Genomic DNA, 26,665 nt, shown 5'->3' with positions numbered 1-26,665 from the left:
CTTGGGGGCAGTCAGGGAGGAGGGGGCAGTTGCATGAGGCAGAGGTTCGGGGGGGGGGGGCGGTCAGGGGATGGGGAACAGGGAGGGTTGGGAGTGGGAGTCCCGGGGGGCCTGTCAGGGGGCGGGGATGTGGATAGGGGTCAGGAGGGCAGTCAGGGGACAGGGAGCGGGGGGTTGGATAAGGAGGTGGGATCCCAGGGGGCAGTTAGGGGTGGGGGGTCCCGGGAGGGGGTGTTCAGGGGACGAGGAGCAGAGGGCGGTTGGAGTGGGAGTCCCGGGGGGGCTGTTGGGGGCGGGGGTGTGGATAGGGATCGAGGCAGTCAGGGGACAGGGAGCAGGGTGGGTTGGATAGGGGGCGGGGGTCCTGGGAGGGGGCAGTCAGGGGACAAGGAGCGGGGGGGTTGGATAGGTTGGGGGTTCTGAGGGGGACAGTGAGGGGGCGGATAGGGGGCAGGGGCCAGGCTGTTTGGGGTGGCACAGCCGTCTCTACCCAGCCCTCCATACAGCTGCGCAACCCCGATGTGGCCCTTGGGCCAAAAATTTGCCCATCCCGCTCTAGGAATTATTTTGGGGAAGTTTTATTGCCTGTGTTATACAGGAGGTCAGATTACATGATCACAGTGATCCCTTCTGGCCTGGGAATCCTTGCAAGGCAGAACCAAGACCCCCGCCCTGGGCTACCCTTCCATCCCACTCACTCAGAAAGTGATAACTCTCTGGACTTTCTCCCTGGAGACATGGATCCTACCAAAGTCACTTATTCTGAGGGCTTCTTCCCTGAAGTAATTCCCCCAATCTGGTTCTCCCCAGGCTGGATCCTTATTCCCAGTCTACCTTCAGGCTATTTGCTTGGAGGCTAGCTTTTCCCAAGCCTGTCATAGGAGACTACTTCTCCACTGCTATCCTTTCCTTTCAGGCCCAGTCACAGGAAACAACCTCCCTCCTACAGCTTTCCTCCCCATCTTATTTCTCCCACCCCTTTATGGAATCATCCAACTCTCCCCCAGCTGGGTCTGATAATTGAATGGAGTCACCTGATTCCCAGACAATCAGGATCAGTTGGGAGGTAACATCTTTCACAGGTGAAACTGAGACCAACTCCCCTTAAAGGACCAGCCAGCCTGTGACACACATACATAACAACATGTATATATTTTAAAAATCCTACCAAAACAAAACACTCCACTGCACACACTTCCCTCCTCCCTCCCAGGGAAAAGATGACAAATGTTAGTCATGTTGCTTAAAGCACTACTGGAAGGCATTCAGATACTACACTGATGAATGCAACGTAAGAACCTATGTAGATTACAACAGGCTTCTCTGGTGCCAAGACAGACTTCAGTATGAAGGAAGCCACAGTTACAGCACTATCCAGAGGCAGCAGCAAAGTCTGGGCACAGAGGGAACCCCAAGATCAGCAGACTCTGAGGATGAAGCAAGCCATTCCCAAACAAGAATAGCTAGAACCAGGCTTCAGAAGATCCTCTGACTTGGGGCTGAATGAAGATGCTGATCGTGTCATCAAAGGCTTCCATTTCCGAACTTTAGGGGACTTGGAAGCTGATGAAGACATACTGATTTCCTACACCAGAATGCGGCCTTGTCCCAACGATCTAGCTTGTAAGGCCTTCTACATAAGGAAGGCCAAAAGCAGAGTATGTCTGTCCTTTCAGACCCAAGATATAAAGGCCTGATATAGTGAAAATTGGTCCAGGTAAACAGACTTCTGTGTGGTACATAAATTAGTGGATATGTGGGGTAGGAAACACCACATATACCCAGTCTTTTGCTCTGAGTTGGACATGACCAGTCAGAATCATCCTAAGAACTGGAATCCCCAATAGCCCAGGATCTAGTAAGACTACCTATATCTAATACAGCTTTAAATAATAAGCAAAAACTCTGAAAAAAAACAAAGATCTGCAGCTAGCTGTGAAAAGAAAGGAACTGAGGTGGTTGGGAATGCATGCCCTCCTCATAACCTTGGCTCTGAATGTTTATATAGTCCCAGGGCACACCTGAAACTCGGTGATGCCATGGAGGCCAGTCCCAAAAGCAGGACTATGCAGAGGCTACCTTGAAGGAGAATGACTTTGTCATTAATTCTCTGTGTGACCTTGGACAAGTCACTTCCCCTTCTATAAATGCTGACCAACCTCTTATGGAACGGTGAGGATTAATGTCTGTAGAGTGATTGAAAGATGAAGATCACTATAGAAGTATTGAGTATTATTATTACCTGGAGCAGATGTAAAACAAAAGGGCTCTTAAACTGAAACAGCTAAAGTCTGAGAACTGCAGCCTCTTAGCTGCTTGGAGAAGCCCCTTCTGCCCCATTCACAGTCTCTCACCTACCCGGATTTCTCGGTTCTCCCTGTAACCTTCCTTCTCTTCAGTCTTCTCAAACAGTAGAACAACTCCTGGCCCAGCTGAGCATGCAAAACCTTTGGAATAAGCAGCAATGGCAGAGATTTGAGGCAAGGAAGCCTGCTGTTGGTCAACAGCTTCACAGAGCATCTCACTGGAGAGATCAGGGGAACTGGCAGTAGGAAATTCAATGAGGCTAAAACAGGAAGAAAGTTATTACAATCAGCAACAACCAGAGAAACCCAATCTAGTCACAATTAGGGCAATATAGAAAAGCCTCCATTCATTCTTTCCCTAATAACACCTGAGGCACCTAGTTTCTGCTGTGAAGGATCTTTACCCATGAGATTGACTCTATCAGTAATAACCAGGAAGATTTACCTCTCAGATTCATGTGCCAGCTCATCCTTTTCCACTTCACTGGGAGGTTCTTTGCATTCTATACTTGTCTCCCAGCGCAGATCTCCAGACTCAAAGAGAAAGAGTTTGCCTGTGTCAGTGCCGACCATAACCCTGTCCTCGGTGAGCCAGACATGGGACAAGTAGTTTTGAGGCTCTCCCCTCTGAAAGTTGGTCTGTTTCAAGGTTCCCTCAGTGTATCTGAAAAGTTTAAAAATGCCATTTCCAGTGATACAAACCTGGGTGTTATCCTGGGGATTGAAGCTCACCTGGAAAGCAGAAAAGATAAGTTATTTTTACACAACTATGTTCATGCATAGTACTTTACCAATAAATAAAGAGACATGACCCCTGCCCTAAAGAGCTTACAAAATAAGATACAGGACCACAAGGAATGACAAAAAAGTCACAGAAATGTATGGGAAGGACAAAGATTACAACAGGAAGAGATAAACTGTTGTACTTGCACATCCTGCATATTCCATTTTCCTCTTTTCTGAGTTGTACGGATAGCTTTTACGTATCATAATTATTTTTTATTAAATTAAGAGTTTTGCTGGATTTTTACTCCCTCAGAGGGCAGAAAGAGGTGACCAGCACTGGAAAGCTAACAGAAAGGAGGGGGATTTGAAGGACACAGAGGTATCTCTCCTCAAGGAAGAGAATAGACAGGGAACTGTAAGGATGAGAAAAGCAATTTACCATTTGGTATATTAAATATACTACTCAGCAAAACTGTGGGGTAGTGTGCTTCTTGGAAACCCTGAATGGAGAGATTATTAATTGACAGTGATACCAGGCAGAGTTTCTGTGTCCCAGGAAGTGCTATTCCTACACAATGTAACTCTTTAATTTGCATAGTTATTGTTAATCCTGCTGAAAGGTGGAGGAGCAGAAAGAGATATTCCTTTGTGGAATGCTCATAGCAGGGTTTACCCAGAATGGCTTAGGCTCCTGCACTGAACCCTAACCCTCAGTTTCTCCTTCTTCCCCAGTTAATCAGACTTTACATTGCAGTTGTCTCTCTCAATAACCCTCCCCTCTCCGAGTGTCTAGTTTACTAACAAAGTTCAAAACACAAATCTTTCCCCCAGTCTTTGTAGCTGGCTCACAATCCTTGGTGCAGGATTGTCCCTGTAAAAAATTTGATCTCTCTCAGGCCTTCTACTTAGGAACCCTAAAGAGTTATCACCCGCTGCCTGCCTGCCAGTCAGTCAGCTAGCCAGCCAGCCTCTCTTTCTGACTGAACTCAGGCTGCCCTTATATTTCCCAGCAGGTCTAGTTTCTAATCACATACTCCCATCACATTACCCCTGCTGACATTCCCTTCACCTGGGAAGGTGAATTAAACTTGACACTGAAGAGGCAGAGTGCCAACCCCATGAAAGGGCCAGCTCACCCTGTGACATAGAGCAAAGAGTTTTCAGTCAACTCTTGCTGCTCTTGAGTCACAGAGTTCCCATGCTCCCTGATATTTCATGTTTTACACAAGCTTGCTAAAGAGTTTAGGATAAGCAATATGATTCCATATTTGCAAGTTGATTTTTTGTTAGCTTTTTGTAAGTATTACAGATGCCAGGGTAATTCTTAAACATATTTTTATTGAACACCCTCGCAAAATTTATTTTTTTATTATTATTATTATTATTATTATTATTATTATTAACAGCACCGTAGGTATGCATGATTCTACATGCCAATTAAAACCTGGCAGGATCCATCATGGATCAAACTGCAAGACTGAGGCCCAAATCAGCAAAAACAGATGGAGAGAAAATAACAAAAAAACAGGCTACAGGTAAGGTAAGGATGAAATTTATGCAAAATAAAATCCTAATATTACTTTGTGTTGTGTTGTAACAATCACATTAGTTCCATTTTCTTGTTTCTGAATTTTTAAAAATATTTGTATTGCATTTACTTTTCAAAATCCTTTCATATGCAACCAGATCGGGGTGGTCAAACTTTTTGGCCTGAGGGATGCATCTGTGTATGGAAATTGTATGGCGAGCCATGAATGTCTGGTGGGGGAGGGGGACTCTATGGGGTGTATCATGGGGGGCTCTATAAGTGATGTTACCGAGGTGAGGAGAGAGGGAACTCTTGGGGTGTGGCATGGGGGGGGTTCTACAGGGGTGGTACTGGGGACTCCTAGGGGCCCTGCTGGCAGTGACACCAAGGCGGCCGTACCCGGCACTGCCACAGGTGGAGGTACCCTAGGTGGGATGGGTGCGGCCCCTGGGCAGTTTCAAGGCTCTCGAGGGTGGGGCCGTAGGAGACCAGGAGGGGATTGGGCACGCTGCCGCATGGGGGCACGGGGCTGCCACGTAGGGGCGGGTTCCAATCCCGGAAACAGTGCGTTGAAGTCACACCTGCACAGTGTGGCTCTGCATGCCAGAAGATGGTGCTCATCAAGGGAATTGTGAGTCGGGGGCTGGGGAGCACCGGGCAGGCAGGCGGAGCGGGGCAAGCTCCCAACCCCGCTCCTCGGCGGGAGCTCGAGGGCTGGATAAAAATGTCGGACAGGCCGGAATCAGCCCACAGGCCGTAGTTTGCCCACCCCTGAACTAGATAGTTCATCTGTTCTCCACACCGGAACATACATGGCTCATCTACTTCAGTATCCTCTCCTATCTCAGACAGTGACCAACACCAGATGACTCAGAGGCAAATCCAGAACCCCACAATAAGTAGATGTGGTGTAATCTGCCCCATCAAGGTCTTCTCTTGATCTGTAATGGTTATATATGACAGTGGATTGATCTAAGGCAGAGCATTTTAAATCATGAAATTTTTAATCATGAATAAAATCAGCAAACAGGAACATAAGAACATAAGAATAGCCCTACTGGGTCAGACCAAAGGTCCATCTAGCCCAGTATCCTGTCTTCCAACAGTGGCCAGTGCCAGGTGCCCCAGAGGGAATGAACAGAATAGGTAATCATCAAGTGATCCATCCCCTGTCGTTCATTCCCAGCTTCTGGCAAACAGAGGCTAGGGACACCATTCATGCCCATCCTGGCTAATAGCCATTGATGGACCTATCCTCCATGAATGTATCTAGTTCTTTTTTGAATCCTGTTATGGTCTTTTTGAACCCTATTATGGTTCAGGAAACTGATTTAAATAATTAATTTTAATCTTGTGTTGAATTTGTACTTTTTATTGATTCTCATTGGTTGATAACCATTAAACCATGTTGCTTTGCAACTAAATACACCCTTACACTAAATTTGGTACTTCTTTTTGCTAATCAGGACAATACCCTATAACTATCTCAATCAACATTTAAGCAGTTTCAAAAAGTGTGAGGGCTATGGCCCCTCTGCCCCGCCCTCTGGTTCAGGCGCCACTGCTGTAAGATATGAATACATCATCCTGCTTCTTTCCAAATACATAACAGAAATATTAATTGAATACTTCTGCCTGTTCTGCATCATGATTGACAATTTCACTATCATTGTCTAGTATTAGACATAAACCGTTAAGATTTAGCTTAGCTGATCTCTTTAGCTTTCCTTATCAATTGTCTGCATTTCCTAATTTCAAATTTGTTCTCATTGTTCTAAACTGCTCCATTTTCCCATCAGTTATATATTATATGTAAATTTATATTTCATTGCTGTTTTCCCTTATCTTCTTTTTAAAACTTATTTCATTATTGTAGTATGAGGATATGGGGGCATCTTATATAGCATATTTTAAACCTCCCAATTACAGAGGTCTACAATTTTTGAGAAGTCGTCTGCTTCAGAGATAAAATGTGCTATTTATTATGTATTTTGATGTGCTGAATTCAAATATGACAATTAAAACAACCGATTGGCTACTGTTTCTAAGATATTTAAGTTTTTACATTTTATGTCTATGTATATTGTGTAGATAGTAGAGTTTTAATCATAAATTGTAAACCTAGGTCTTTTCATGTGTTTATGGTTGCTTTACATGATAATATTTCACCTGTCCTGTTTATGTAACACTTTAAAAATCAGCAAAAGGCTTTTGTATGCCTTGAGGAGGTTTTCCACCAACAACCTGTAGTCGTCTGCCTTGTTGTTTCCGACAAAATTTATTGCCACTAACTGGAAGGCTTTCCATGCCGTCTTTTCCTTGTCACGCAGTGCATGGTCAAATGCATCATCTCGAAGAAGTTCACAAATCTGAGGACCAACAAACACACCTTCCTTTATCTTAGCTTCACTTAACCTTGGAAATTTTCCACGGAGGTACTTGAAAGCTGCTTGTGTTTTGTCAATGGCCTTGACAAAGTTCTTCATCAGACCCAGCTTGATGTGTAAGGGTGGTAACAAAATCTTCCTTGATTCAACAAGTGGTGGATGCTGAACACTTTTCCTCCCAGGCTCCAATGACTGTCGGAGTGGCCAATCTTTCTTGATGTAGTAGTGGGAATCTCTTGCACGACTATCCCATTCGCAGAGAAAACAGCAGTACTTTGTGTATCCAGTCTGCAGACCAAGCAAGAGAGCAACAACCTTCAAATCGCCACAAAGCTGCCACTGATGTTGGTCATAGTTTATGCACCTCAAAAGTTGTTTCATGTTGTCATAGGTTTCCTTCATATGGACTGCATGACCAACTGGAATTGATGGCAAAACATTGCCATTATGCAGTAAAACAGCTTTAAGATTCGTCTTCGATGAATCAATGAACAGTCTCCACTCATCTGGATCGTGAACGATGTTGAGGGCTGCCATCACACCATCGATGTTGTTGCAGGCTACAAGATCACCTTCCATGAAGAAGAATGGGACAAGATCCTTTTGACGGTCACGGAACATGGAAACCCTAACATCACCTGCCAGGAGATTCCACTGCTGTAGTCTGGAGCCCAACAGCTCTGCCTTACTCTTGGGTAGTTCCAAATCCCTGACAAGGTCATTCAGTTCACCTTGTGTTATGAGGTGTGGTTCAGAGGAGGAGGATGGGAGAAAATGTGGGTCCTGTGACATTGATGGTTCAGGACCAGAAGTTTCATCCTCTTCCTCTTCCTCGTCTGACTCAAGTGAGAATGATTCTGGTGCATCAGGAACTGGCAGTCCTTCTCCGTGGGGTACTGGGCGTATAGCTGATGGAATGTTTGGATAATGCATAGTCCACTTTTTCTTCTTTGACACACCTTTCCCACTGGAGGCACCATGCAGAAGTAACAATTGCTGGTATGATCTGTTGGCTCTCTCCAAATCATTGGCACTGCAAAAGGCATAGATTTCCTTTTCCTGTTCAACCACTGGCGAAGATTTGTTGCACAAGTGTTGCAGCATATGTGTGGGGCCCACCTCTTGTCCTGATCTCCAATTTTGCAGCCAAAATCAAGGTGATAGGCTTTCTTAACCATAGTGGTTATACTGCGCTTTTGTGATGCAAAAGTCACTTCACCACAAACATAGCAGAAGTTATCTGCACTGTTCACACAAGTACGAGGCATCTCTGCTCACTTTGGCTAAACAGAAATGTGTCCCTTTGCAAAATCAAACACTGACAAATAAGAGAGCACGACACTGTATGATTTCTAGAGCTGATATAGGGCAATTTGTTCAGCAGAGTGATGTAAGCTTCGTTATGATTGCATCATCCATGACTTCTAGGAATAACATGATGCAATTCATATCATGTATGACGCAATACCAGCTTCAGATTGCATCATTCATTGTTTTGCCTAAAAAGCAAGTACTGTCCAAACCCAGTCATAGATTTATTCATAGATCCAGTCAAAGATGTATTTTAGTCATTTCTGGTTTAAATTGAGTTCCCTTCCCTTTATAACTCACTTATCCTCCGCCATTCCCAAGTCAAGGGTCGTATATACTGACCCAATAGCATATCTTGAAAACTAGAGCCAATCAACAATTTTAAGCATCATTTTCGTTCTCAGTGACCCAGAATTAGTAAAGTTTGGCTACATTTATTTCAGAAGCATTTTGGCTGTAGAGCAGTGTTAGCATTCACATTTTTACGCTTACATTTTCCCTTCCACCCAGTTTTGCTCATGGCTGCTTTCAGGTTTGAGAAATTGGCAATTTTAAAGCACTAAGTATATCTATATCTATATATTGCTGGCTAGGATTGAATTGTTTTCACATAACCAATGAAATTAGATAGTATCACCTGCACCCAAGCAACCATCAATTTTTATGTCAGTGATTAGTTCATCTTTATCCATCAGAATGAGGTCTAATATAAAATTACTTTTTGTGTTAGAAAGCCAGCATCTATTATTTTTAGAACTCCAAGAATGTTTTACTAGAGGTAAAACGAGACCTCCAGCATGTCCTCCAGCCTGAAATTCCCCATGACAATGCATTTTTTCTTTCTAACATTATAGATAAATGTTTAAGGAGCTGCTTATCCTGGTCCCTTGTCTGATGTGGTCTCTATAAGGAATCCCCACCATATCCCATCTTGTGATTTAATACGTTAGAACATTTATCCATAAGCCTTCCAGGTCCTGTTCTTCTGAAATATCAATAACTCTAAAGCAGGTAATTGGATCTTTGATGTAGAGTGCCACCACCCCCTTCTGTCCATTTTATCTTTCCTAAATATAGAATATCACTATTTTATGGCATTTTATGTTAGTTTTTCCCCTTGCTTGGAGGCTTACATGTGGGACATACCAGATGATTCTTTGAGGCTTTTGTCTCTAGTTATTTTTTTCCTTTTGGGTTTTTACCCCTCTCTGACATGGTCTGAGTGGTTCGCCTACTGTTCTGACAAATGATTTATTACTTTATTATTTACAAAATTTTAAAAAACAAATTATAGAGACATTTTTAGGAGGAGAAGTTGTTGCCTAACCTCAATTATCGTAGAAAAAGTTGGCTTAAGTAAACTATACATTATCTGGTGTAGAATGTTTGTTTCTATTCTCATCTGTCCCAGGATGTCACCCAGTTAGGTGAATGTAGTGTTGGTGTGCTTATACAGGGACAACTGGAAGAAATGGTTTATTTTACAGGACAGTGATTTTGTTATGCTTATGCACTCTAACAGAGGTTACCAGAAAAGGGGGTTCCAGTTATAGGACAGCATTTTTTCTCTGCCCAGGCAGTTTCTCCAATGTTACCTGATAGACAGGGTTGTTCTGGATGTCGGCTTTGACAATTGCCATCATTCTCTGCTTCTCCCACATCCAATAGGCAAGGTTTGACTCGGGGGGTCCGGTCTGGGCCACCAGATACTTAGAATCAGGAGAAAAGGCTAGGCTGACAAATTCCTGAACAGGGAAGTCAAAGACACTAAGTACTTTCCGCTTTTTACATGGGACAGACGACAATTCATAAATTGTGATAGTGGGTTTCTCTTGCACTATCTCAGAGATGGCCAGGTAGCGTCGATTTGGACTCATGGCCAATGCTAACATCCCCTGACTCTTCTCAGATCCTGTCAAGCAGAGAGAGACAGAGAAAGAGAGAGACAGAGACTCTATTAACCCAATTGGGAAGGAAGATGTTGTTGTGCAGGAAGTCAAATGTGCATAATTAAATGCCAAAAAATATATTAGAGTGCTAAGATTTCATAGATAAACATTCAAAAATCAGGAAATGTCAGAGTTAAGGTTGCCCATGCAAATTCTGCTTCTTGTGGGTATGTAACACCAACAGACCCCAGTTGTTGGCGGGTGGGATCAAACCTGGGAACTTCAGAGTTAAATGCATGAACCTCTACTGCATGAGCTAAAAGCCATATGGCTATTAGCTAAGACTGTAGAGCAGACTCATTCATCTCTCTCTCTAAGTGGTCTCGGTGCCACTAGATGGGACAGAACACTACACATAGGAGGTGTGTGTATTACACATATACATGGAGGCTATGTCTACACTTGCGACTTACATGCCTACATGTGCACTGTTGTGCCATAACCCCTCCGTTATCCACATCTGAACTCTTGAATCATGTGTGAGAAAGCTAGCACACATGAAGGGTGTGGGTATGCATATGCCTCCGCAGTGGCATGGTCCCATATTCCTGTTACACTACAGTGTGGATGAGTGTAAGGGATGTGTTACAGGTCCCAAGTTTCAGTAGTCCTCCAGGCCCATTCCCCTAATGCATTGAAGCCTTTCCTGCCTAACCCTTACTCAATGTATAAAGGTTCGGGGCCCTCTGTTAACATAGACCATGTTCCCAGAGCAGCTGCCTGGTCCACCAAGCACATCCAGGTGCTCATCAAACTGTGGTCGGAGTATAACATACTCCACAACTTCATCTGGAGCAGCTAGAAGATTCCCCTGTACCGGAAAATTTCGCTGAGGCTGGAGGAGGTGAGCATTTACTAGACTCCATTCCTGAGGCTCCTGTACTAGAAGGTGAAGGACTCGAACAGTCACTCGAGGAGGGACCCTTGTGCACACCCATGTTGGACCAGATACTCTCCAGGACTCCTAGTACAGAGCCTGAAATGGCTCACAACTCCCAGGGTGAGGAGGCAGCAGGGACCTCAGAGGAAGTGCCAGAGGAAGCCTAGGAGACCCAGAAGAAGAGGATCAAGTGATTTTAAACCTTTCTCTAGCAGAGCCAGTAGAGCAAACCCATTCCCCCAAGCCAAAGAGCCAAAGGAGGACCCCAAGCTGCAGCAGGAATCAGAATCCAAGGCTGGTAAGTTTTACAATGGACCCTCACCCTCCCTGCCAATATCTCCTCTTGCTCTGGTGCTATATGTCTGAAACCCAGTCCCCACAGTGCGCCACCCTGAAAGCAAGACAGGGCAATAAAGCAATGATTTTATTGAAATTCCATTAACCACTCCTACAAATTTAGCTGAAGCTATACTAAAGATTATTAATAAACTGTCATTATGCCTCTGTGTCTGTGCATTTCTCAGCCAGCATGCTGTCAGCGATAGTCCTGGGCCACGTGGACCAGGTGAAAGGGAGGAAAGATCTGGGTTTGGAAAGGGCCCATTGGGATAGGACAGTTGTAGAAAAGGTATGCTTGTTCAAAAATTAAAAAAACAACAACCAACCCTCCCCTTCCCCTTGCCTTCCTGTCCCTTTACAAAGGGAAATGTGCAGAAGGCTGGTGTGGGAGGGGGTGAATTGGTTAGGTGTGGGCCTGCTTAGGTAAATGAACCCTTTGGTTGTCTGAGGAACATCACAGCAGTCCTTTCTCCCTGTGAACATTAGAAATGTCTTTTACCATTCGCAGTTCCTGGTGCCTGGATACTCCCTGCTCTGAGCCATGCTGCAGAAGCTGGAAGAAATGGGAGTGGATCAAGGATCAGCTCTGGCAGTTGCACAAACACAGGGCCATGCCCCTTTGCAGTGGAGAGTGGCTTTCCATGTTTACTGGAAAGTTCAGGGAACAAAATAAAGTTTCGGTGTGACTCTTTCTTTCCCTGTCTCTCCCCCTGCTCTTGGCTGGACACAGGGGCCAGACTTTCTGGCAATGCAGGGTGGGGAAGGTTAGGGGGTGGTGGGGATTCTTAGTGGTTTGCTTTTCCTTTTCCATGAGAACTCCATCTGCTAGCTTAGAATACAATACATTTCCTCTTGAATTGCATCCCAGTCCTGTAAGCATATTTCAGCAATTTTTTGGTGTAGCAGAAATTCAAACTGGTTCTTCAGGTTCAACAGCAGTGCAAATATGCTTAGTCCACCTTCATTCAGCAATATGTAGAGGGGTGACCATTACCAGAAATATCTCTCTGGGATAGACTGCCAGCTCTCCCCCACAGGACTGGAAAGCCAACCCTCTTTTCCATTCTAGTACCTTGAAAATGACTATGTTCTCCAAATGATGGCCCACCTTTAAGAAATAAATTGGTAACTGGTAACCTAGCCCCTGGAACCATAACCATACTGGCCCCTTAATACAGTGCAAGCATTATAATTTTTTTAAAACATTACTACAGGTATTTTACCATTATTAACCTCTGCTACTTCCTCGGGGGCTGCAAAAGTTGCCTGACAACGAAGAAGGCATCAAAAGTCGCATTTTCTGAAATGTTAAAATTATCAATATTGTGGCCATCGGCAGCACAGCTATGTTATGTGTGGGGATTTTTTACCTTCCTTCAAAGGAAAAAGGTAGTATAATGGTACCCTTGTGTTTGAATTGGCAGGACCTTCTGCTGCAAAGAAGGAAACCATTCTACAAGGAGGGCAGAAGCAGCACTCCAGAGACAGCAGAGGCAGACAGAGAAGGACTTGCTTATTGCCATGGACAGAAAGAACCAAGCACAATTTGAGTTCCTCAGGGCACAGAAGGATTAGGTTCTTAGGCAGGAGGCACTGATGAACCAGTTCCTGGAGCAGGATGCATGCCATGGGGAATGGGAGTATGCCCAAAAGGAATTGGCTCATTCCCTAATACAATCACTCATTCAACTGGCAGTGGAACGCATTCAGGACCTGCCTGCTACCTTGGTTGCTGCTCTTTTTTGAGAAAACCAGCTATAATTTCTGCTACATGGGTTATGGCAACCACCTGTGGATAGATGACAGTACTGATTGCCTGGCAAACCTGTATAACCATCACCCCAAGAGTGGACTCCCCAACCTCATCCTGGTTTGCAACTGACTGATAGCTGTCAGATGTTGCTAGCTTCCAAAGGCAATAGCCAATCGTTTCTGCATACATATGGGTTTCTGAAAACAAGTGGTCTGGCACTGGAGAGTGGGTGTAAGCTCCTTGCACAGCTCCATGAAGGCCTGGATCCTCATTTGGAAGTTCTGAAGCCAGTAGTCATTATCCAAAGTTTTCAAAACAATGTGCTCCCACCACACTGTTTCTCCTGGATTGGAAATTGGGCATACTGTGGCAATACTGTCAGTGACAATATTTGTTCTATGGGACTACAGTGAATTATCACTCACCCTCTTGGTCAGCCATCTTCGGTGTGTCAGAAAGCTCTGGCCTGATTCCATCAAGTATCTAGTGAATTTGGTACTGCACCTCATGAACATTTTTCCCATGACAAGTAGCAGCAGAAGAACCACATCAGCCAGGACTTGCTCCTGGTTTTCCAGCAGAAGGGAGAGGTGAGCGGGACCTGCCATCACAAAATGTTTGAAGGCAGGAGACAGTTCCAGCAACACACAGCAAGGGAATTCCTAGAGTGTCTCCTGTTATGCACAATACTCTGGGATATTGTCCCTGAAATGGCAGCACTAACATGGCAAACCCACAAGGGGAAGTGTGGACGGGGGGTATACATGTGCACCCATGCCGAGAACAGCATATGTGGACACGCGGTCCATGCACTAGCAGTACATCGACAACTACCTATGAATGCTCGCAAGTGTAGACATAACCTAAGTTACAGACTTTGACTACACAATCACATACTAATTTCTCAAATACACTAGTTCATCACATTTTTTCTATAACCTTAGATACACATATCTAGCATCTTGTAACATTGTTTTCTTTCCTATATACTGTTATTTTCATCTTTCATGTTTTTATTTGTGTTATTATTGTTTATCATTTTGTATTGTATAAATGTTTTCCATTTTATCTTTGACTTAGGGTAAAACTCTCATTAACTCCGATGGGGTCAGGATTTCACCCTGATAATTTTTACATACATTATGATCTCTTTAAGGAATTTTTTTTAGTAATTTGGTCAGCATGCATTTTACAAGGTATTTTTCCTCCTTTGGAGACAAATATACTTCTGGACAGTAATTTATTTTAGAGACACAATACTCTCTCCTTAGTTAAGTTTTCAACTAGGTCCCATAATAAACCTTAACTTTTGCCCATCCATTGTTAGAGGTTGTCTACAAGGTTCATTAGTCTGCACTAGTGGGGTGTAAACTTTAGTGAGCACTGGGGAGTCGTGCATTAACTGGCCCATGTGGACTCTACCAGCACACACTAAAGTTTTCTAGTGTGCGTTAATGTAGTCCTGTTTCAAACAGCACTACAAGCACGTAGAGATAAAATCAGAAAGGCTTAAACAGAAAATGAGTTTCACCTGGCAACAGGGATTTCCCTACACCCACCCTGGGGGGTGTACACCCCTGGGTGTACACCCCCCCAGAATTTCCCCAACACCCCCCCCCCCCCGGTGTTATGAACTAGTTACATGCAGTGTTGCCAATTTAGTAATTGTTTGGAAATTTGAATTGAAATTGAAACATTAATACACACTGTGGCAAACCCAGGACTCATAGACTCATAGACTTTAAGGTCAGAAGGGACCATTATGATCATCTAGTCTGACCTCCTGCACAACACAGGCCACAGAATCTCACCCACCCACTCCTGTAACAAATCCATAACCTATGCCTGAGTTACTGAAGTCCTCAAATCGTGGTTTAAAGACCTCAAGGTGCAGAGAATCCTCCAGCAAGTGACCCGTGCCCCACGCTGCAGAGGAAGGCGAAAAACCTCCAGGGCCTCTGCCTATCTGCCCTGGAGGAAAATTCCTTCCCGACCCCAAATATGGCGATCAGTTAAACCCTGAGCATGTGGGCAAGACTCACCAGCCAGCACCCAGGAAAGAATTCTCTGTAGTAACTCAGATCCCACCCCATCGAACATCCCATCACAGACCATTGGACATATTTACCTGCTAATAATCAAAGATCAATTAATTGCCAAAATTAGGCTATCCCATCATACCATCCCCTCCATAAACTTATCAAGCTTAGTCTTGAAGCCAGATATGTCTTTTGCCCCCACTACTCCCCTTGGAAGGCTGTTCCAGAACTTCACTCCTCTGATGGTTAGAAACCTTCGTCTAATTTCAAGTCTAAACTTCCTAATGTCCAGTTTATATCCATTTGTTCTTGTGTCCACATTGGTACTAAGCTTGAATAATTCCTCTCCCTCCCCGATATTTATCCTTCTGATATATTTATAGAGAGCAATCATATCTCCCCTCAGCCTTCTTTTGGTTAGGCTAAACAAGCCAAGCTCTTTGAGTCTCCTTTCATAAGACAGGTTTTCCATTCCTCGGATCATCCTAGTAGCCCTTCTCTGAACCTGTTCCAGTTTGAATTCATCCTTCTTAAACATGGGAGACCAGAACTGCACACAATATTCCAGGGGGGAGGGATAGCTCAGTGGTTTGAGCATTGGCCTGCTAAACCCAGGGTTGTGAGCTCAATCCTTGAGGGGGCCACTTAGGGGTCTGGGGCAAAATCAGTACTTGGTCCTGCTAGTGAAGGCAGGGGGCTGGACTCAATGACCTTTCAAGGTCCCTTCCAGTTTTAGGAGATGGGATATCTCTATTTATTTATTTAATTTATGAGGTCTCACCAGTGCCTTGTATAATGGTACTAACACCTCCTTATCTTCACTGGAAATACCTCACCTGATGCATCCCAAGACCGCATTAGGACAAACAGCTACAAAGGGGGGTGAGGGTAGTAATTAGTCCCAGGGGGTTAAAAGGCCTCTCCCAATCCACTGAGGAGAGATAACCACGGGGAAATAAGGTGCAGCTGGAAAAGGGGTTACCAGGGAACTAATTAGGTTCAGCTGGCTCCAACTGCTTGAGACCTTTTTAAACCCTCCCCGGGGGAGGGGGGGAAAAGAGAGTGAGAGAAGCAGGGAAGCTGCCAGTAAGCTAGGTGCAGCAAGGCTCTGAACCCTTCCAGCAAGGAAGGCTGCACTCTGTCCCCAGAAGGGAAGAAAAACAAGCACAAGGGACTGACTGAGGGAAGGAATAGCCAGACCCTGTGCTACCTATGAGGATTTGCTTTGCCCAAGCCTGAGTCTCCAAGGCTAAAAAGGACTGAGCCTGCTGAGGAGAAGAAGGTACTTTGCCACAACACTTTAAAAGCATATAAAGTGTATGATAAAATACGTGTATTTGAAAAAGTATAATAGATTTGAAAAGCATGAACATAGACTAGCTTCCTTATACAGCTGTTGTTTTTTATGACAATGTCAGTGCATTCATTTCGGTGATGTTGGCCAACCTAATAATTTCAAATTATGAGTTGTAAGCAAAGCCTAATTGAGCTCTCCCTGACAGGTAGCGATGAGCTGGGGGCTGGGGGGAAAGGCTTCAGGACCAGACTGTATTTACATTTACACCTAATCTACCTAGGCATCCAAGAAACAGACCTGTGTTGCCCAAGTGATAGATTTTGGCTGGGGTTGGGTTACAAATCACTTGAATGCAGGGGGGTGGGGGGAGACAGAGGAAATGTTGTTGTTCTTATTGTATGAGTAAAGGGCAGTAGAACTGTACTTAGCCTGTGCTGATTGAGAGCATCACGAGAGAGGGTGGGGACCAGGTGTTTTGCTTGATGGTCTGCCTGAGTCACAAGTACTATTTGACCTGCCCCTCTCCACTGTTTAAAGACAGAGCTGATTAGGCTCCATAGATAGCCTTTTGTTTTGTTAAGTGACCGCTACAGCTGAAATCACTGATAATCAGGTCTAAGTGCTGAGACCTGCTGTGGGACAGTGTTTCTGTGGAAGAGACGGCCCAGTCTGCACTAGCAGCGAGGTTCCCACACTGAGAGCTCAGCTGAAATCACTGAGAGCTGGTTGGAACCTGAAGAGACCAACTCGCAGCGGTCACAGTGGCAGGTGGCAGCAGAAGGTGATGGCACAGGGCCATTGGCAACAGAGCGATGGAGTGAATGGTGGCACAACAAACAGTGGCCAGAGCGAACAGTGAGCAGCTGGAGGAATGAACAAGGTGCCTTCTTGCCCCCCACCTGGGAGGTGAACTCATGTGAAAGCACCTCTGAACTTTGAGTCTCCACTGACCAAGGACAACACCGCTGAGTGTTAATGAGGTGTTAAGAATGCTGGAGACACAACACAGTTCATGAGAACAAACATGGCTGTGGCATCATACTTTCTATTTAAGCAAGAGATACCACACACTACAAACTGGAGGCCAATGTTAAGTGCATTGTCACTTGTTCATCCTGAAGTTGAACACGGTTCCGAACAAGACCAGTGTGTGCTCACGATCTTTCTGCAAGAAACTCAACAGACTGGCTAGAAGCATGTGGTGCAACAGTGAAAGACTCAACAGTTGAAAAAGTGAAGAACTTTCTCACCACATTAAAAAAATTTGCATACATGGCTGATGAATGCACCGATGCAAATGGGCATCAAGTATTAAGTCATTGTGTACATTACCTTGATGTCAGTGATAGGCCGGTAGATGCATTTCTAGATGTTCAAGTTATAGAAGACACATCGGCTGCATCTGTGACAACCCACATCTTAGAGTTAAATGTTTGTCAATTGAACCCCAAACAGATGGCTGCTTGTGCATTTGATGGAGCTACAAAATTCTCTGGAAGACATGGTGGAGTACAAGCTTTGCTCAGAGAAAAGTGTAACCCTAATCTCTCCTATACACACTGCAGAGGCCATCTACTCCAACTAGCGCTAGTACAAGCTGCAGACTCTTCAAAAGACATTAAAAAAGCTATAAATTTAATGTCTTCATTATATTCTTTTTTCAGCAAGAGTCCAAAAAGACTGAATATCTTAGAAAATATAGACGATACACTGGGACTGAAGTTCAAATAAGTCCAACCTGGGAAAACCCTCTGGCTTTCTCATAAGCGATCCTTGGCTGTTTTAAAATTACTCCAGCCGTTATTACTGACTTTGGAAAGTATCTACCAAGATGGGATGGATCTAAGTAGTGACGCTGGTGGATTACTTTTGCTACTACATTCACAGAAGACTATTGCCATTCTTTCTCTTGTAAGTCTTCTGTTGAAACCACTTGGGTCATTAAACAATGCCATCCAGATATCTGCTACAACAGTACTATATCTTTGTCCAGCAATAGAAGCTACATTTGGATCAATCAGAGAACTATCCATTGAAAAAGTACTGGAAGAAGCAAAGATTTCAGTCCAGAAGTTGACTAATGAAGGCATTTATATTGAATCCTTAAGTGAAGAGGACAAGAAGTCTGTGTTAAGACAACTGAAAAGTACACAGACTTGATTCTTAAAAATCTACAACAGCGACCTCTAGATTCTACTCAACCTCTACATAGCTTTTACAGATCCCTGTCCTATAAAATAATGACAGTTGAGTGGAGTGAGGCACTACCAGCAATGGGGCTGCCATGTGCTCAGGACAGAATAGAGAATTTGAACACAGAGTGGAATATCATACGACAAATGAATGAAGATTTGACTTCAACTTCTTTTTTTATCATCACTAGTGCCTCGACCCAATCTTTATGCTATGTTTCCTGGGATGAAAGAAGTAGGAATTCATCTCTTGCTACTTCCAGTCACAACAGCTACAGTTGAAGGTTCTTTTTCATCATTGAATAGAATTTTGTGTTCTGAAAGAAGTTGCCTTCTGCCTGACCATGTGAATGAACTAATGAGCATATCAATTGAAGGAATGGAAGTACTGGACACCCAAGAAGCCACCAAAGATGAATGCATTGCATTCAAGCAGTTCATTAACAGAGCTGTGAAAAATTATAACAAGAAACCAAGAAGGATGTAGATGTAATGCTTCATAGAAGGCTTGAGTAGCCAACTTTAATTTGTGTGATGATTTTAAAACATGAGTTAAATCTAATAAAATGGTCATGAAACATTTTTCAGTTTTTACTATGGTGCCATACAGCCCCCTTTCACCCTCACGGTCTCATCCCTCATCGGCCCTGACACACACACCCTGTAAATTCGAACACCCCCCCCCCCCCCAATTTCAATTCCTGGGGAAAACACTGCCTGGCAAGGGACATAAAAGGCATTAAGAAGAGGTTCTTTAAATATATTAGGAGCAAAAGGAAGATGAAGGAACGTGTAGGTCCTCAGTCTATTTAACGGGAAGGAAAGCTAATAATGGATGACATCAGGAAAGCAGAGGTGTTTAAAGCTTATTTTGCTTCAGTCTTCAGTAAAAAGGTTAATGGTGACCAGATACTCAACACAGTTAATATTAACAAACTGGGAGGGATTGCAACTGCTTTGGAGGATAGGGTCATAATTCAAAATGATCTGGACAAATTGAAGAAACGGTCTGAGGTAAACAGGATGAAGTTTAACAAAGACAAATGCAAAGTGCTCCACTTAGGAAGGAACAATCAGTTTAACACATACAGAATGGGAAGAGACTGTCTAGGAAGGAGTACGGCAGAAAGGGATCTAGGGGTTATAGTGGACCACAAGCTAAATATGAGTCAACAGTGTGATGCTGTTGCAAAAAAAGCAAACATGGTTCTGGGATGCATTAACAGGTGTGTTGTGAGCAAGACACGAGAAGTCATTCTTCCGCTCTACTCTGCGCTGGTTAGGCCTCAACTGGAATATTGTGTGCAGTTCTGGGCACCGCATTTCAAGAAAGATGTGGAGAAATTGGAGAGGGTCCAGAGAAGAGCAACAAGAATGATTAAAGGTCTAGAGAACATGACCTATGAAGGAAGGCTGAAAGAATTGGGATTGTTTAGTTTGGAAAAGAGAAGACTGAGAGGGGACATGATAGCAGTCTTCAGGTATCTAAAAGGGTGTCATAAGGAGGAGGGAGAAAACTTGTTCACCTTAGCCTCTAAGGATAGAACAAGAAGCAATGGGCTTAAACTGCAGCAAGGGAGGTTTAGGTTGGACATTAGGCAAAAGTTCCTAACTGTCAGGGTGGTTAAACACTGGAATAAATTGCCTAGGGAGGTTGTGGAATCTCCATCTCTGGAGATATTTAAGAGTAGGTTAGATAAATGTCTATCAGGGATGGTCTAGACAGTATTTGGTCCTGCCATGAGGGCAGGGGACTGGACTCGATGACCTCTCGAGGTCCCTTCCAGTCCTAGAGTCTGACTCTATGAATCTATGACTTGATGAAATTCATCCTAGATTTCTTAAGGAAGTAGCTGAAGCAATTTTGACACCATTAGCAATTATCTGTGGGAACTCATGGAGGACAGGTGAGGTCTCAGAGAACTGGAGAAGGGCAAACATAGTACCTATCTTCAAAAAAGGGAACAAAGAGAACGTGGGAAATTATAGATCAGTCAGCTTAACTTCGATACCTAGAAAGATACTGGAACAAATTATTAAACAATTTGTGAACAACTACAAGTCAACATGGTTATAAGGAATAGCCAGCATAGATTTGTCATGCCAAACCAACTGTCATGAATCGGAACATTGATGGTCAGGCCTACTGGCTGAAGTGGAAGTCAAGTACAGTGGTCAGAACAGGATCCAGGCTTCGTGGTCGGAGCTGGAATTGAGAGTCAGGAGTCAGAGCTAGAGCCAGAAGGTCAGTATCTAGAGCCAGAGGGTCTGAACCAGAGTTAGGAACAAAGCCAGAAGTCAGTGCCAGACTCAGGAACCCAGTAGGATAGTGGGGCTGGAGTGGACAGGGGCAGTGCAGAAGCAGGAATGGAGAATGGCTGGGAACAAAATAAGCAAAGGAATGATTGCAGCTGCAGGTATAAGTGTTGAGCGGCCAGAGACCAGTTGTTGCTGCTGAGCTTAAGAGCAGGCTTGCTGACTTACTTGGCCAATTAGGCGGAGTGGTCACTCAGGCTGTCTGGCTGTGGCTCAGCTGTGCTCATAGGCTGCCTGGAGATTGAGCAGGTGCAGCTACAAGTCCTCATTCCTGACAGAACCTGCCTCCTCAAGGGCACCTCCTAGGGCCCCCAGACACAGCTTCTTGGGATGAGCTCAGGGGAATATTCATACCAGCTTGGGGGCCTGGACATTGTCTGCTAATTCCCACAATTGATCATCAGAGCCATAGCCCTCCCAGTCCACTAAGTGGTGGAGCTTTCCCCAAACTTGTTTAGAGTCAAGAATTGATTGGACAAGGTATTCTTCTTGTCACTGGACCACAATGGGTGTTGACAGTGGGTTGGATCAACCTGAGAAAGGGTTTTTGATGTAGGATTTCAGGAGGGAAGCATGGAACATGAGGTGGATTTTCATTGACTCAGGCAGATGAAGCCTGAATGTCACTGGATTGACCTGTCTGATGATCTTGAACAGCCCCATGTATTGGTGATCTAACTTGGCTGCAGGCTGGAGGTTTCAAGTTCACACCATGACCTTGTCTCCATAGGTAGGTTAGGAGTGGCTTATCAGCATATTGCTTATAGACCTTTTTAGTACTTCTAGATGTTCTATGAGCTCTTGTTGTATGTGATGCAGATGAGTGACCAGGTCCATTGCTGCAGGGACTGAGCAGCTTGTAGGCACCCCCAGATGGAAGCAAGGATGTAAGCCATAATTGGCACAGAATGGGTTCTGCCAATTTGAGGTATGAATCACATTGTTATAAGTGAATTTGGCATGTGGGAGCAGGGAGATCCAGTCATCCTGGTGGTAATTCAGAGAGCACTGGAGGCATTCTTCAAGAATCTAGTTCACCTGGTCCATCTGTGTATGATATGCGGTGGAGGTAAGAAGTTCTACCCCTAGGAGTCTGAAGACCTCTCACCAGAAACAAGAGACAAACCGTGGGCCTCAGACCAACACAATGCCGGTAGGTAGTCCATGGAGTATTCAAGAAAGAGGTGGGCAGTGTCCAGGGCAGTGGGAACCATGCAAGAGGGGATAAAGTGTGCTATCTTGTCTAGGTCACTGTTGATCTCCTGACTAATTGTACATCCAGGGGAGCAGTGTAGTTCTACTATGAAATCCAAGGAAACAGTAAACCATGGGCTGAGATGGAGTGAGTAAGGGGTGAAGGAGTCCAAATGCCCTTCTGAGAGGGTTCTTGGTCCAGGAACACAGATCACAGGAGTCAATGTATTTCCTGAGAGACAAGGTGGGCAAGGTAATTGTGACACTGCACCCCATATTCTTCATAGTGATATTATTATGATTATGGCATAATGATAATGTATTTTATGCAAGATAAGTCATGTGAAGTATCATTGAAAAGGTTATGATTTACTGAATACAATTATCCTACTTGTATGCATCTATCATTTTTGTATATGAAGTTAGGAATATTGTCTATGTATCTATTACAAATGTGTTTACACATGGGAAACACCCACTAGGCAGAATGCACTCAGTCTAGATGGCTGGCTGGGAAGGGCCCATTCAAGTTAATGAACCATTAGGGAGAACAACAGGCCTTAGAAGCAGCTTATCTCCCGCTGGGGGGAGGGGGAGCTCCCTGAGGATGCTACAAACAGCCTCTGACTCATGGCTGCTATGACACTACAGGCACATGTGACCAGGTCACCTGGTACTGGACTCCATCTTGGGATACCAGTGTTTTTTCCACTGACTGATGTGGGAACCAAGCTTTGAAACAAAGGGTTTCCGCCATATGCTAAAGCTGCATAAGGCAGGAGAGTGACATCATCGTAGTTCTTCACTGACTCCCCGCCCAATGAGACTCCTGGAAACACCTGATGAACAAAGACTGAACTGGTGTGTGTGGAAATCATAACTTGGGGCTGAAAGCTGTTGTATATTTTCTCTCTACATTGAGGGATGGGGGAGAATTTCATGAGCTTATGCTGTACTGTTCTCTGTGCAGTGCAAGACGATATAATTTTGGGTTTACACTCCAGACTAAGTGCATGCCTTAGGAACTGGGAGGTGCCCTAGCTGTGCCTCCCCATGCAGAGCTGATCACAGCATCTGTATGTAACTGCAGCTAGGTGTGTCCCTACCTGTATTTGTGCTGGTAAAGTGCAGGCTGGAGCCTGGGAGAGGGCTTGGCAGGCTGGTCACAGCAGTATAGTGTAAAGAGAGCCCAGGCTGGTGGGTCAGGGGGGTTCAGTGGTACCCCAGTTCCAGGTGGCACACCGGGGGGGAACCCATTACAGTAATATATTTTATTGAACCAATTTTTATTGGAGAAAGAGACAAGCTTTCAAGTGCCACAGAGCTCTTCTTCAGGTCTGTGAAAGGTAATCAAAGTGCCACAGCTAAATACAAGATGGAACAGATTGTTAGGCATAACAAAGTACTCTACTTAGGAAGGAACAATCAGTTGCACATACACAAAATGGGAAATGACTGCCTTGGAAGGAATACTGCAGAAAGGAATCTAGGGGGTCCTAGTAGATCAGAAGCTAAATATGAGTGAGCAGTGTAACACTGTTGCAAAAAAAGCAAACATAATTCTGGGATGTATTAGCGAGAGTGTTGTAAGCAAGACATGAGAAGAAATTCTTCTGCTCAACTCCTCGCTGGTCAGGCTTCAACTGGAGTATTGTGTCTGGTTCTGGGTGCCACATTTCAGGGAAGATTTGGAGAAAGTCCAGAGAAGAGCAACAAAAATGATTAAAGGTCTAGAAAATATGACCTATGAGGGAAGACTGAAAAAATTGGGTTTACTTAGTCTGGAGAAGAGAAGACTGAGGAGGGGGACAAGATAACAGTTTTCAAGTACATAAAAGGTTGTTACAAGCAGGAGAGTGGTAAACTGTTCTCATTAACCTCTGAGGATAGGACAAGAAGCAATGGTCTTAAATTGCAGCAAGGGCGGTTTAAGTTGAACATTAGGAAAAACTTCCTGACTGTCAGGGTGGTTAAGCACTAGAATAAATTGCCTAGGGAGGTTGTGGAATCTCCATCATTGGAGATTTTTGAGAGCAGATTAGACAAACACCTGTCAGGGATGGTCTAGGTAATAATTAGTCCTGCCATGAGTGCAGGGAATTGGACTCTATGAACTCTCAAGGTCCCTTCCAGTCCTACGATTCTATGATATTAGGAAATACTTTCTAACTATAAGAGTAGTTAAATTCTGAAGTAGACTTCCAAAGGATGTTATGGAATCTCCATCACTGAAGGTTTTTAAGAACAAGTTAGACAAATACCTGTTATGAATGATCTAGATGTATTTGGTCCTGCCTCAGCACAGAGGGTTGAACCTGAGGACCTCTTGAGGTACCTTCCAACCCTACATTTCCATGGTTAAAATACACTAGGGAACTTTTAGGGCATACCAGCAGGGTCCACATGGGCCAGTTAGTGCATGACACATTAATGCACATTAGAATTTACACCTCTCTGGTGTACATTAGTGCTTACCATGTAGACAAGTCCTTAGCTTCTCACAAAAACATTTTTTGTGGCTTCTTCCATGCTGTCCCTTTTACACTGAATGCCCTCACTGAAGTCTCTTGCATTTCCTTTAGATTCCTCCTCAAGACCCACCTTTGCTGTCATGACTACAAGAAATGAGCCAATTAATGATGAGTAGACTGGGAACAGTTGACTCTTTATGTATAATATTTAAAAAATCCTAATATGTTTGTATTGTTATGCAATGGTCTGCCTATTAATTGGTGCTTCCGAGTGGCAGCACATCACTGGTGGTCCAAGACCTGCACTACCTGTTAGAACAGATTTTGAAGGAAAGAATAATTAAGAACTATGGAGATGCATTTTATCCCATTTAATATGTTTACCAAAGGTAGATCATGCCAAACTAACTTGATACATTTTTTTGATAATAGATTCTTTAGACAAAGATCAGAATATCAAACAAGAACTGGATGACCTAGAGAACTGGAGTAATAGAAATGGCATGAAATTTAATAATACAAAGTGTAAGGTCATGCACTTTGGGACTAATAAATTAATACAAAAAAATTCAGCTGTAAATTGGGGAAACCTCAGTTGGAAATGACAGAGGAGGAGAAAGACCTGAGCATATTAGTTGATCACAGGATGACTTTGAGCCACTGATATAATAGGGCAGTGGAAAAAGCAAATGCGATCTTTGGATGCACCAGATGAGGTATCTCTAATAAAGATAAGGAAGTAACACCATTGTACTAGGCACTTGTAAGACCTCATCTGGAATTCTGTGTGCAATTCTGGTCACTCATGTTCCAAAGAGATTAATTCAAACTAGAACACGAGCAGAGAAGGACTACTAAGATGATCAGAGGAATGGGGAGCCTATCTTAAGGAGAGGAAGCTAAAAAAGCTTGTTTTGTTTTGTTTAGTCTATCAAAATGAAGATGGAAAGGAGATATGATTAAGGCACGATTATGTCACAGAGGTCACGGAATCTGTGACTTCCATTGACCTCTGACATTTTCTGGCCCCGGGCTGGAGCTTCAACCTCCCCACCGTCCAGAGCTCCCAGCCCCGACCCTGGTGGGGGGACCCTGCAGCTGCCCAGCCAGAGGGGGCGGCAGGGGAACCCCCCACAGCTGCCCAGTCGCGCCGAGCAGTGGTAGGACCCTGCAGCTCCCGGATTTGTACACTGAATGAGGTAAGGATCCTGTAGAACAAATAGAATGTGAACATGTAATTGAAGAGTGCATCATGCTCTATATGCACAATAGGGACTGAATTAAGATTGCACAAACAATGTTAATACTGGCATTTCCTAATTTATGAATGTTTCACTTTGCAACCTTATTTTTTAACACTGTTTTATTGGTATGTCATATACATATATATTGATTGCACCACTCTTGCCACTCTTTTTATATTACCTGTCTTCTTAGGCCCAACTCTGCAAACACTTCAGCACAGATCAAAGGGAAACCAAATCAACAGGACTATTCATGTGAACAACTTACAGGAGTGTATAAAGCTCCAGTGGCTGAGACACACTCCATCTGTGCGAGTAGGGACAGCCGCACTGTGTCTGTGAGAGGGAAGGGGTGTTACCTTGGATGAATTTCTGCCATTTCTGCTCTAGGTGGTATTTCACACAGCTGTTGCCCGAGGGGTATATTATTATCTGTTCATCAAAGTAACAAACATTGTTTGCGACTCGAGAGCGGAGTCCAAAGATGTGGAGAGACTGAGCCACAATCACGGACATGGTGTCCCCGATGCTGCGGGTTCTGCTGGGAGAGAGATACAGGGCATAAGACAGACCCCCCGCAGCCCCCACTTCCCGACCACCGCCTCCCTGCTCTCCCGCTTCGCCCCACCACGTCAGGCTCCCTTCTCCGCGCCACCTTCGCCACCGGCTCCTCGCTTCAGCCCCCTCTTCCCGTCACCCTCCCCTCCTCGCGCCCCCGCCCGTTCCCCACACA

General features: G+C 44.3%; 1 protein-coding gene across 2 annotated transcripts in view; it reads right to left on the bottom strand.

Moving 5' to 3' along the window:
* The window catches only part of CFAP57 (cilia and flagella associated protein 57), a 150,743-nt gene extending 124,295 nt beyond the window's left edge, over positions 1 to 26,448 (bottom strand). For both annotated transcript variants that reach the window (XM_065409883.1, XM_065409884.1), the window contains exons 1-4: positions 26,292 to 26,448; positions 9,854 to 10,170; positions 2,752 to 3,038; positions 2,359 to 2,566 (exon numbers count right to left, since the gene is read on the bottom strand). In XM_065409883.1, coding sequence (XP_065265955.1) covers positions 2,359 to 2,566; positions 2,752 to 3,038; positions 9,854 to 10,170; positions 26,292 to 26,448 — 969 coding nt within the window. The remainder of the gene's footprint in view (positions 1 to 2,358; positions 2,567 to 2,751; positions 3,039 to 9,853; positions 10,171 to 26,291) is intronic.
* Positions 26,449 to 26,665: the final 217 nt, after the last annotated feature.

This window comes from Emys orbicularis, chromosome 8, assembly GCF_028017835.1.
Source record: "Emys orbicularis isolate rEmyOrb1 chromosome 8, rEmyOrb1.hap1, whole genome shotgun sequence".
In the NCBI taxonomy this organism is placed as follows: Eukaryota; Metazoa; Chordata; order Testudines; family Emydidae; genus Emys; species Emys orbicularis.
This window is presented reverse-complemented; position numbering and strand designations above follow the sequence as displayed.